The sequence below is a fragment of the Muscardinus avellanarius genome, assembly GCF_963383645.1.
Source record: "Muscardinus avellanarius genome assembly, chromosome: 19".
Taxonomy (NCBI): Eukaryota; Metazoa; Chordata; class Mammalia; order Rodentia; family Gliridae; genus Muscardinus; species Muscardinus avellanarius.
Window position 1 is genome coordinate 1,915,682 of NC_137805.1, and position 13,584 is coordinate 1,929,265.

Consider the following 13,584-nt stretch of genomic DNA (forward strand, 5'->3'; position numbering starts at 1 on the left):
TATGATTCCTGTAGGAAGAGAACACTAAAGCCTACTAGTAGCAGTGATTATGGAAATTTTTACTTATAGTCTTTTTCTCAGTTGATTTAAAGCTTTGTTTGATAAACAAATTTGAACTCCTTAATACTTCTTGGATAGCCAGGCTATCTGATTGGATGAACTAGTTTCTAGTGACATAGTCTTATTAATGTTAATAATAAATACAGTCTTTAATAGCCTGGATGCCTAATGTAGCTTATCTTCTCAAAATTTCGGTGGTGACAAATGTTATATCAGTCAGCTATTGCCAAGTAACAAACAACCCTCAAACTACATGAATCGCCCAAAGTTAAGGGTCAAGGAAATGCACTCTATCCACAAGAGGCCCACCAAGATAGAGAGGTGTACTCCCACTTAGGGAAGGAAAGAATTGGGGCCATTCATTAAATGTACCACAGGTACTTCCTGTCAAAGTTCTCAAGGCTCTATTGAAGCTAAGACTCAAAAATAAATAAATAAATAAATAAAAAGCCTTGTAGTACTTCTTTCTAATGGAAACATCCAGGTATTAGGAAGAACATATATCCCAGGGCTTTTAAAGTTACCTAATTCATCTTGCTTTCAAACTTGTTTGAATATTAGCTCCATGGATGGGCTCATTACTTCTACCACAGAAGCAGTTAGCTTGCTGGAGATGTTATTATAAGACCATTCTTTCTATAGTCTCCTTATAGTGTTATCCATTTGCCCAGTCTTTCCAGCCAAGTCACCTTCTAAAGCAGAACAAAGCAGGTCTGTTCTGCATGCTGAGCTATATCACAGCCCTCAGAAAGAAGGATTCTCTCTTTAAATCTTCTAATTTTTCTTCTTTTTTTTTTTTACAACATTCTTTAATCTTTCCCTTATATAACAGTTTCCAAACCATCTTCACCTAATTGTGTGTCAATGATGTATATTTGTAATTTGCCTTTATAAGGAATGAAACTGAATGATCTATTGATGAGAAGAAAATAAATTCTATTGTAAATCATTCCTCCTGCCCATACTGGGTTAAAATCCCTTGTTGCTAAAGATGTAGAGGAGTACCTTGATGACAGCAATCCCAACTATCATGTATATTGTAGTTTACAAAGTATAGTGGGTTTTTTTTTTTCCCTGTATAGTGTTGTTTTTTATCCTTAAAATGACCCTCTTGGAATAGGTAAATTACTCTTGATCTCCATTGTACATTTGGGAATTTAGACTGAGAATTAGTTGGTTGAGAATTGGGACTTATATCCAGACCTCCTTATTGTAGATCATATGCATTCCCCCACAATGCCAGAGCACCTCCTAGTCATTGTCATTCTTGACACTGTCTGAGTAAACTTATTTTTTGTATGTTCTAGCAAAGAATATTTGTCAAGCATTGCTATGTTGATTCCTTCCTTTCTTACATGCGCATTAAAGATTATTTCTGTGTGAATTTGTGGTGGTGGTTCTTGTTTTTAAGGATTGCCTTATTAGTTACTTTTCAATTCTTTTTTTTTCCTTTTATGGGCCTTTTGTCTCCTTTTTTCTCTCTTCACGTTTAACCCCTATAGAAGAAAAGCCTGGACAGAAGCATAAAGTGAATATAATATAGATAACCATAACCACGTGTACTCAATGTTGCTCCTTTAGTTGGAAAGTTAAGTCCACTCTAGAAAAACTTTGATAAAGGGAAATGTTTTCTCCTCTCCCACCTTTTTTTTTCTTTTCTTTTCTGTCTTTTTTTTTTTTTTTTTTTTTTGGTGGTACTGGGGATGGAACCCTTCTACCCCCGGGCTACACTCTCAGACCTATTTTATATTTTTATTTGGAAACAGGATCTCTTAAGCCAGCGAGGCCGGCTTCAAGTCTGCATGATCCTCCTGTCTCCGCCTCCCAAGTGCGGGGATTACAAGCGTGCGCCACCACACCTGGTTCTTCTCCTACATTACTTTCTCGTAGACCACAGAATTCACTTTCAGCTCAGCAAAAAACAAATCAGTGAGTGAAGATGAGTGCTGCAATCCATGATTAACTGAAGACCTTACACACCGAAGGAGGTGATCTGGGTTTCCCCCTGATAGCCCAAACTGGATGCAGTTTTGGTGGTGATTGGTACCAGTGTTATCAATCAGGCATACTGGACCCAATATTTAGTTTCTGTTTCAGCAAATATTTACTGATGGGGTTATCCAGAGATGATGACCAACAAAACTAGAGATAAAAAATAGGTAGTGAGCTGGGCGTGGCGGTGACTCTTGTAATCCCAGCATTTGGGAGGCTGAGACAGAAGGAACGTGGTTCAAGAACAGCCTCAGCTACTTAGGCCCTGTTTCAAAAAACTAATGAATAAAAAATAGTGCTTGGGTGTAGCTCGAAGGTAAAAATCCCCCTGGGTTCCATCCTCAGTATTGCACACACACAAAAAAATAGTGGTATTTTTATTAATTTCAAAATGAAGCATTTGGTAGATATCAAATATTTCTAATACTTGAAGAAACAATGTTGGTCAACTCAGATTTATACAGAAGAAGTAACAATTTCAGTTAAGAACTGTGGATTGAAAATTGTCAGTCAAACTCAAGGTATCCTAGAAGCATCTTTGTCTAGCAGTTTGCCATTTTCTAGACAATTTATCCCTCAGGATACATATCAGAATTTTTAAAAATGTTCCTTGATTTGAAAACTTGTATTTCTGTTTTCTGATGTAATATAAACCCATAATCTGCACTCCCTCATACAAGTTCTCCTCACTCCTATTTTATATAATGTGGCTCATATTTGAGAATGTAACAGATCCTACTATCACTGCTCTTACCATACAAAACCTTGTTTGGACTGCTAGGGCATAGTAGGTGCTTGATACATGATAGTTCTAACCAAAGCTGTTATTACACATGTGTGGTTAAACAGAAGGTGGAATAAACCTCCTTTGCTTTCTAGAATCAAAGCTTAGATGTGGACTTCAGATTAGATAACAGTTCTTGGGTCTGACCTTGCCATGATCAGAGTGAACTGAACTGTACCAGCTGGTACATCATTAGAACGTTTAGGGGGAATTGTTGATGAGTCCCTGTAGAATTGGACCATTCCATGCCCTCTGCAGAGCTGGCAGTGATCTGAATAGATATTAATGCCACTCCTGTTCATTTCCTCAATTTGCCCCTTTTGAAGGCGACAGCCTATGTAGGAAGAAAAGAGTCTAATCTGAATGATTACAGCCCTGTCTGCCCAGTCTCTTCTACACTGTTTCACTCACAGTAGAAAAGAGCATATTTGTTGACACAGGACATGATTTCCTTAAAAGTTATCAGAATCCAGGCTTGTAATCCTAGTACTTGAGAGGCTGAGACTGGAGAATCTCAGGTTCACATCCAGCCTCAGCAACCTCGCGGGGCCCTCTGCAACTTAGTGAGACCCTGTTTCAAAATTTAAAAATAGGGCTGGTAGTGTAGCTCAGAGGTAGAATGCATCTGGGTATTCTACCTAGTAACACACACACACACACACACACACACACACACACACAAACACACACTTGTCAGAAAATATTTCTTTGTATTTAATTTTAAAATATATTTCTTATGTATACACGGAGGTTCTTCCAAACACACAGCCTTTCATGTCTCTCTATCTCCTTTTCAGATTTTCCTTTGCCACAACTAGGAAAAATGACTGATTCTAAAATAAATACTACAGATATTTAATTTTTTTCCCTAAAAAATGGGATATAATGTGTTACAGCACACATATACATCACTAATGTAACGTTCAAGATAGGAAAAATACGGCCACTTTCAAGCTAAGAATAAATTTAGGAGAGATTTATGTTAGTTTTCTTTCCTGCCCAATATAAACATGGGCCTTTTGTCTCCTTTTTTCTCTCTTCACGTTTAACCCCTATAGAAGAAAAGCCTGGACAGAAGCATAAAGTGAATATAATATAGATAACCATAACCACGTGTACTCAATGTTGCTCCTTTAGTTGGAAAGTTAAGTCCACTCTAGAAAAACTTTGATAAAGGGAAATGTTTTCTCCTCTCCCACCTTTTTTTTTCTTTTCTTTTCTTTTTTTTTTTTTTTTTTTTTTTTTGGTGGTACTGGGGATGGAACCCTTCTACCCCCCGGCTACACTCCCAGGATGTCAAGAACCTTTTACACTGTATCCTGTGAATTCTACATTCCTCATGAAATTGACTGTATAAAGTAATTTTTAAAAATAATACTGCAATGATGATTTGATGGAAGCTTATACTTTTTTCTTTATATATTTATTATACTTTTGTTCAGTGTCCTCAGTTCCCTGACTTATATTTCATTTATTCATGTTTGTTATAGTTCATTTCTGTTATGGTTTGCTTCAGGTAGCTCATTTTGTTATGGTTTGTATAATTAATATTTAGTTGATGGGAAATCAATGAGATTTATATATAAATTTATATATAGCAAAGGATGATACTGGGTCTGGCAGTATTTTTGGTCTCCAGCATACTGAGTAATAAAGAGAGGGATATCTTCTCAGCAAAGGAGCTGCTGCACTTACCTGGCTGATCCTGGTGGGGGCATTAACTCTAGTATCCAGTCTAGAACCATTGATACAGGTCCCCCTAACAGTGCTGGTGTGTAGAGGGCCATTCTAGATAGATGTGAGGCACTTAGTGGTTATCATATCCAATTAGTCCTATTAACTGGTCCCTTCTCAATTCATATGCCCAGTAAAATTATCCTGGCAGGGTTTTTTGTTCTCTATGAATTTGTCTGAACCTGAGCCTCACATTACTGCCCTTTGATTATGGATTGAGTTCACAATTGTGTTCTAAGAAGAGTGAGCTTTCCAGTGATAAAATCCCCACCTAATAACCAGATCATCCATTGCATTTTTAGCCCATTTTTCAAATTGGCTTATAAAAAGAGAAAGTCAAGGTAGCTCATGCTATCTTTAGAGTAGAATCCATTCAGAGTGAAAACAAAATCTTCATTCAAATCTTAATGCAATGGAAAAAAATAAAGGTCTAAGAAATTTCAAAGGCTTTGCAAAAGTTACTTTATATGCTCAGGACCCTACCTTCCAGGTGACACGTAGCTGGCAATGTTTGATTGTGTATCCTAGTGGTGACTATAAGGAAAGGTGCCGGGGTCCAGCCCTAGCAGGAGTCGGGGGTCGTGTGTTGGTGCAAGAAGAGTCGAGGTTGAATGAGAGAAGACCCTGACACATGAGACCAGATGGCAGCTTCTCCAGCTTCTCCGACTTTATTCAGGATTTGTTACAATCTTTAAACTTTCTTTTCTTCTTGGCAAAATAGACAAAACCACAGTCATGCAAGCAGAAACTTCAAGGTCAGAAAAAGTCTTTAACAGACTTCAGGACAGGATGCCAGACATTTAATAAATCATAGAAAGTATGCTTTGCCTCATATCACAAGGCCAGCTTGAACTTAATCTTATATGTTGGCCCAAACTAAGGTCAGCTTGAGCTTAATCTTTGGCTCAAACTTTATCCTTGGGAAAAAAAAGATCTTTGCTGACTCAGTCTCTCACATGTCACTGCCCATCTCTTTTAGTTATAATGCACACACATAAAATTCCAATTACACATATTAATTCAAATAATTTTAAAATAATTCTTTTGAAGGGGGAAGGGCTAGTTTTTCTCCTGGGGGTCTCTAGCCTTTGCGTGTCCCCCAGCTGAGCTTTTGCTCAAGGCCTGCACAAGATGCTGTAGCAGAAAGGTATTTGCAAAATTAAGGTTAAGTCTGCATTGCTGCTTACAGAATATGCCTGGGCAATTTTGTTTGCATCTCTTCCTCAGCAATATTCATGACATTAGATAGCATTGTACTTATTTTAATCATTTTCTGTTTCCCCATCAAAACTTTCCAATCTGGTTGTGGTCATAACTATCATTTGCTTTTAACTTTAAGCCCACATGGCAGAGAATCATACTGTTCATAGTTGGATTTACTCCGAGTCATTGGAGTTTGGTAAAATCATGCCCATTTTCATAGACAAGGAAATTGAGGTACAGAGGGGTCAACGACCAAGTCCCACAGATAGGATTGTGTTTCAAGTCTCCTCCTTTTGAGTCGTTGAGGTAAGACTACCTAGGATCCTAAGTCCACTCTTTTTTTTTTTTTTCTTGTGGTTCTAGGGATTGAACCTAGGGGCATTCTATCTCTGAGCTACACTCCCAGCCACATATGTATTTTAATGTGGCTTCACTAAGTTGCTGAGAACTTCAGTAAGTTGCCGAGATTGGCCTCAAACCTGTGATCTTACTGTCTCTGCCTCCCAAATACTGAACCACCATGTTCAGCCCCAAGTCCACTTTATGCAGCTATTCCTGGGAAGCAGTTAAAGCTAGAGTTTCAGTACCAAGTATGTTATGCTTGGTGATGGCATTGATCCATACTTCTTGAGAACCCAATAATACGTGTGATTTCAAAAGATTGAAGTATATACGTAGAGGCATCCCTAGGCAAAATGTGAAAAACTAGGAAGGTAACCTTTTAGATCCCCTCCCGAATGTGTTTATGACAACCACGTGCTTAAATAACAAATTCAGTAGATAAGTTTGAAAGAATGCTAATATGATCCCTGAAAAGGTTGTGTGTATTTAAGAATTTCTACCATTGCCATTCCTAGTAGGTTGAAGGGAGAGGTCAGTTGCCTTCCTGCCTCCTTTCCTCTTCCTCACCTCTTAGCACAGAGCTTCTAACTACACAGGGACAGCTCCATACCAGATTAGCACTGAGGTGGGCCTTGCTTTACCTGTTAGAGAGAGTCTAGGTTCTTCCTGAGGTAGGGTAAGTGGGTCTTTCCTTCTCAGTGGTGCTGTCAGTTGCTAGTTGTTATTCAAAATCCCTTATAGCATCATTTCCTCAATCTCAAGGTGGTTCCCAGACCAGCTATAATTCCTAATCTCCAGCTCCCATGTATATAGAGTAGTAAACCAACTCTCTGAGACATGGTGTCCTATCTGGAAAGAGATGATCTTCCTACTTTAAAATGTATTTTCTTTTGTTGTTGTAGTACTGAGGATTCAGCTTCTGAGATACACCTCTGGCTCTATTTTATTATTTTAATTTGAAACAGGATCTCACTAGGCTGATGAGAGTCTCACTACTTGCCGAGGCTAGCCACAAACCTGCAATCTCCTGTCTCAGCCTCCCAAGTACTGGGACTGCAGTCTTGTACCACCACACTCTGCTAAAAAAATATAATTATTAAGCAAGACCTAGAAGAAATCAAGGCATAGGCATCAGAGCAAGAACTTCACGGCTAAGCCATGCACTTTTAAGTTGAAGATACTGCTTAACACCAAATGCCTGCCTGTAATAAAACCACCAAATGATTTCTCCTCTTTTCACGTTTAAATAAACATATTTCAGGCTTCGGGAAAATTCTATATTTGATGTAATTTGAAATGGACCAGTGTTCATATTGAGAAACCCTTCTTTAATGATTTTCACTTTGGTTTTTGACATCCGGAATAGCTAATTAGCTATGCAGTTGTGGTCAGTAGTGGTTCTTGTTATGGGTGACCAGCCACTGGGACAACATATAAGATGCTCTAAAAGGGTTTGATAACTTTACAGTGTGCCAAAATGTTCAGCTCAGTTGAATGCATCCGTCTGAAGCGTGTCATCTCTGAATCACCCAGAAGTCTGAACTTTCACACACACAGCTAGGTGGGGCCTGGCCTGGGGACCTACGGCCCCTTTCTGCCTGGGAGAAAGGGGACTCCTTACTCACTAGGTTTTGTTTGTGCTTTTGTTTTGTCAAAGAAGTACATTTTACTGTATATCCATGGAGTTTCCAGCTTCTTAGATCATCTGTATGTTTGAAATATTTGCTAGCTGCATTTATCTCAGATGAATGAGAACATTTTAAAATTTCATGATGTTGTCATCATGAAAACTACCCTCTGTTAGAGCCTAGTGGTGACAGTGGTTGGCTCTGGTTTTCCTGAGTTCAAACCCGAGTGACCACTTACCTCCATCATGTGATCTCACCTGGTGACAACATCCCGCAGCCTTGGGCCTCTCATCTTTTCTGCGGGGTCAGTAAGGGTCATGGTGGGAGGGTCAGGAGAAAAATGGAGCCAAAGCACATAAACTATGTAGCAGAGTCATGGTAGGTAGTAAGTCTTAAATAAATGCTACCTGTATGACTTTGATTCTTTTATTAGTGCTACTGCTTCTAAAACATATTTTCTAATGTGTTCTGAAACCCCAAGTTGGTGCGAGTAGTGAGGATGGTGCAGAGATTTCTTTTTTTTTATAATCAAGAGAACTTATTTTAAAAAATTTTCTTATCATGCCCCTTCTTCTGGATCCCCAGCACCCAGACCATAAATATTTGTCGGAGAAAAGCTATTATTTAAATAAATTTTAAGCCGGGCGTGGTGGCGCATGCTTGTAATCCCCGCGCTTGGGAGGCAGAGACAGGAGGATAGCGCAAGTTCAAAGACAGCCGTGCACGCTGGCTTAGGAGACCCTGTTTCCAAATAAAGATGTAAAAATAGGTCTGGGAGTGTAGCCCGGAGGTAGAAGGGCATCCAGGAACCCCAGTAACACCAAAAAAAATAATTAACTAATTAATTAATTAAAAAAAAACTTGCGACTTATTTTGATTGTGATTTAAAGAGTTTTCCATATTACAATGGCTTATAAGAATGGCTGAAAGTTATAGATGAAATAAATTTGAATAAAATTTCCAGCTTTGACAGCTTTACATGTCAGTGTGATAGTCTATGAACAAAAAAGTTCATTAGATGATAAAAAAAAACTTGAGAAAGAAATCTATTGTGTAGCAGTTTTTTAAAGTCAGGATATGTAATCTGCCCCGTTTTCACTTGTTCTTATAAATTGGAAGGAACTTCAAAGCCAAGCAACATTTTGAAGTGCTTTTGCCCTACCTTCTTGGAATGTTATACCTAAAGAAATGGTCCTTTGTTATAAGAGAGGCTTTGCATTTCTCTTTCAAAGGAAACCTTCATTTTTTTTTCTAAATAAACTCCACTGTTTTGATGCTCTTTTCTCTACTTGAAACACATTTTCTCCCTCCTGCCCAAGCAGGGTATTTGCAGCAGAGTGATCTTGGTTTCTCTTTGTTCTCTCTGTCTGATGTTTCTTTGATAGCGGATGGTTTCTCGCCCTTTGGGTGCCAATCCAGATGACCTGAAGGACCCGATCAAGATTAGTATTCCCCGCTATGTGCTCTGTGGGCAAGGGAAGGATGAGCACTTCGAGTTTGAGGTCAAGGTAAGTGTATTTTCTTTACTATTCGAGAGTAGAGGTTGAAGCTATGGAGGTCTTTTTCTGTAATTTTTGTAAAAGAAGATGAAGTCCCATGTGAATACCTTCTTTTGTAAGATACTAGTCCCGCCCTCTGTTAAAAGCAGCCTGTGAAGCTGTAGATGTGGCACGAGGAGGGTGGTTACCTCACAGAAGATCATGTCGGTTGAGGTTCAGATATTCTGGGAAGTCCCCTCACCTGCCAGCCTCACAGGTGAGGTGACCAGCCATGACAGCGTACCCACAACCTCCCTGACTGCAGCCCTGAAAGTCCGTGCTCTGGGACCTCCTCCCCCAGTCCTGGACAAACCAGGATACTTGGTCACTCAACCCATGGGCTTAGGCTCAATTCTCTTATTTATAAAATTGGGAATTGGGAAGAATAATGGTTATATCACAGGGATATATATTAACACATGTAAAGTGATATATTCAGTAGTAGGAATATAATAAACAATAAATTATATCTATGCTGTTTTCCTTGTTGTTGCAGCTATTATTAATTAAAGCTTTCCTAATCTGTTTCAGTTATTTGATTTATCCAATTTTTAAGGGAGAGATGTGCCTGTTATGTCATGCTTTCTGAAATAATGACTTCATCTCATTTCTAATTTATTTCCATTGACTCATAACACTTCATTAAATGTTGCAGAGGACCAGCCCCTCCTCAGTGAATTAATAATAAATCATACTTATTCATTCTCAAGGATAAGCAAGGGTACTGATATAAGGAAGCCCATGAGGATCACCAGTGTATGGATGCATATGGTGTTCTGGAAGTTGTTTTTTTTTTTTTGTTTTGTTTTGTTTTGTTTGTTTTTTTTTTAAGTAATCCCGAATCTGTGTTCTATAAACTGATTCTGCCACATCATGCCAAGTGACTCTCAGACATTTAACCTGTCCATATCTCAGTTTTCTCATTGGTAAAATGAGACTAGTGGTCTCCAAGTTTCATCTTACCTGAGAAGCCCCTTTGTTCATAATATCTTATGAGGATGGCCACTGAAAAGCCCTTAAGCCTGAAGCTTCCCGGAGGCCGGGAGGGGGGAGAGACCTGTGTGAGGAAGCCCTCCTCGTCCTCCGTTCCCGCTGCGCCTGAGGGGAGCCGTGGGCTCAGGGGTCCCTCTATTCATGTAGGCACCTTTTTCACTCTTTGTAAGGAAACAATATAAATTAATCGGGTTTTTAGATTGTTATTTCTACATACTGAGTTTTTCTTTAAAGAAAAATCAACTGGACAGTAAATTATATATTTGAGGATTTTGTTGGGAAAGCATGATATGTGTGTTATTAAAATATTACACCATGTCCTTGATCCATAACTTGCCATTGTTTCTGATTTAAAAATGTTGAATTCCCGCTCAGTTTCATTTCATTTGTTTTCACCTTTTTGGAATGTAAGATGTTTGTAGATGTTATATACATAGGTAAAAGTAGTTTTTGAGAGTGTATTATTTTCATAATTTTGAATTAGAGGATAAATATTGGCTTTTATCAGCTCAGAATTAAAGTTGTTCAACATTTAGAACACCTACCCGTTAAAACATGCGATGATTTTAGTTGGTGCATGGGTTTATTTTACCTTAACTAAAAAATATGTTAGTAAATGTAACTGATTTCATGTATAGAATTTGAATAAAGAAGACATTTAATTTTTTTTTAAATGGAGCTGTTTTAAATAAAAATTGCAAGCAAATAATAGCCCAGGCAATGTGCTGTAGATGTAGCCAAAATTTGAAGATGGCATTGTCAAAGCAAGTTAGGAAAACCAAATACATAAAGTCACGTGTGGCCTTTAAGAATACAAGCTTTCATTTCAAAATACATATACTTTAAATCCAAAGAATCCTTTCTTTGAACTTAGCCAAAGCCAGGTCTGAACACCCGTGTGCCGCCTCCTTCTGTTGGTATCCTAGGTGTGCTGCCATTGGCCGCAGCAGTGGACTTGAGTCTTCGCCTGGAGACTTGCTGGTCATCCCAGTAGGCCAGGTTTCCATGGGACACCGTGTCACAAAAGTATTAGGGCCTAAACTAGAAATGAACATACAAATATATCCTTTCTCGGTAAATAGCAAAAATGGGCTAGCTCCAGGTCCAGGCGCAGCTGGTAGAATGCGAATGGATGTCGGCAATCGACCTTTCTCCATCAGGGAGTCTCAGAAAGTCAAAGCCTCGCTGTGCCTCACCTGAAAATGGGAGCAGTGAAGCCTGCCTGACAGGCACTGTGAGGACTGTATAACCCTATGCGTGCAAAGTGGTCCCAGCACACCCAAGTGCTGGATGAGTATTTGTTATTAATATTATGTAAAAACCCAGAGAATGAAGGAGATTTTGTTTTTGCTATCCTCTCAGATACTTCTAATATGCAATCATGTCTTTATGAAATTTGGGGCTTAGTTTTTTGTTTTTTCTTTATGGCTAACGAGTTTTTTGTTTTTTTCTTTTTGTTCTTCCCTGGCATTCTGAACTTGAAAATTAAAGAATGCATAAAAGAAAGCCCAAGGAGAGAAAACAGATCCATTCATTGTCATTATTGAAATAGAACTGCAGCTGTTTTGCACCTGATGCTAAAATCTTTTCAGACATTCTCCATTGAGACTCTAATAATTCTGTGGACATGCAATTTTGTACTGCTCTGAGAACTATATAAATATTATGCAGAGTTTTAAAGAAGCAGCTTTGTGAGCTTTTTCATAAAACTTTACATTAAAGGCTTTATGTTAAGATTATTTTATTGTTAAGAAAAACCTTAAGTTTGCCAAACTTCTCTGCCCGTCATTTGGACATGCCACGCATTGGTCATGTTTTCAAGAACAAATACTCTCACTTTTGATAATATCTTGACTACTGTTATCTTGACTACTATTAAATTCTTTTAGAGAGCTGTGGCACTTGGAAGGCAAAGGCAGCAAGGAGTTGGCAGGCCCAAAAGAGCTGAAGAAGGGAAGGCTCCTTGAGTCTCATCTGGGAAGCAGGGATAATCAGACCTGCCCAACAGGCGTGTGTGCATTGATGTGTGCAGAGGCTTGAAACACGTTTGAGGACCACGGCTGTTTTTCATCAGCACTGAGAGGGGCTTCCAGTGTGTCTTTCTGTCTGCTTCTTCCTCCTCTATTCATCCCTTCTGCTTTCTGCCCTCTCTGGCCACCCTTCCTTAGGCAGGATTTTCCAGTCTTTATTTTTATTTGTGCGGTGCTGGGAATGGAACCCAGGACCTTATACATGTTAGGTAGTGCTCTACCACTGAGCCACACCCCTACCCAGGGATTTATCAACCTTATCAAGCATTGCTTCTTGGCTCTTTTTATTTTAATTCCCAACTTCATACCTTCCATGGTTCTGTTCCTTATAGGATAAAGTGGTTCTCTGCCTGCTGGGGAACCGTTCCAGGCAGGTACAGAGAGGGCAGGAGACAACACTGTCCAGCGTGGCTGCTCATCCCTCATGGGTCCCTAGGAGATTCCCACCACTGGGCTTTAAAATGACAATAATAGGACTTTTAAACTAAAATATATTTAATTCAAAAACACTGTCTTTATACCTCTTTTATTTTGAGGATAACAACTTTCTTTTGTCAACTTTGAGAATAGGCATGTAGATGGGTATCCGTTGATTGGCCTCATTTAACTTTTATTTTATTTATTGGTACTGGGAATGGAGCCCAGGGGCATTCTACCTCTGAGCTCTATTTTTATTCTTTATTTTGAAATACAGTCTCACTGAGTTGCAAAGGGCCTCACTAAGTAGTAGTTGAGGCTGTTTGCGAACCACGATTCTCCTATCTCCCAAATGCTGGGATTACAAGTGTGCACCACCACGCCTGGCCTCATTTAACTTTTAAATCTGCTTTGTCGTTGACTGCTGGGCACTGCACACACTGCGGGTGTGGTTTGATGGATTGTGGCTTTTACACACACCACGGGATGCGCCCCATCAGGATTGAGTGTATTTCAGGTACTCAGGAGTTCCTCATGCCCTTTGCAGTCAGCGCCCATGTGTAGCCTCCAGGCAAGCACTGATCTCTGCGGATGCAGACTTGCTGTGCATGTCCTAGCCTGCCGGAGACATGCAGCATTTGTCTTCTGTGTTGGCTGCTCGATGTAATGTCTGAGAGGCTCATCCACATAGTTGGTATTAAACTCATTTGCTTTTTTATGGCCGTATAGCATCTCAGTGTATGGCTGTATCAGAATTCATGAATTCCTTTCTCACTCCTTGGTGTTGGTTTCAATGTTCTTTTCTCATAATGCAGAAAGCCACTCCTCTGTGTGGCCCCCATCCCACTTTATTTTACTGATCC

At 39.3% G+C, this 13,584-nt stretch overlaps 1 protein-coding gene across 3 annotated transcripts in view; it reads left to right on the top strand.

The window, feature by feature from the left end:
* Window positions 1-13,584, top strand: part of KIF16B (kinesin family member 16B) — a gene marked incomplete at both ends in the record, with an annotated part of 310,078 nt that overhangs the window by 217,806 nt on the left and 78,688 nt on the right. For all 3 annotated transcript variants that reach the window (XM_080716112.1, XM_080716113.1, XM_080716114.1), the window contains one exon: window positions 9,129-9,251. In XM_080716112.1, coding sequence (XP_080572238.1) covers window positions 9,129-9,251 — 123 coding nt within the window. The remainder of the gene's footprint in view (window positions 1-9,128; window positions 9,252-13,584) is intronic.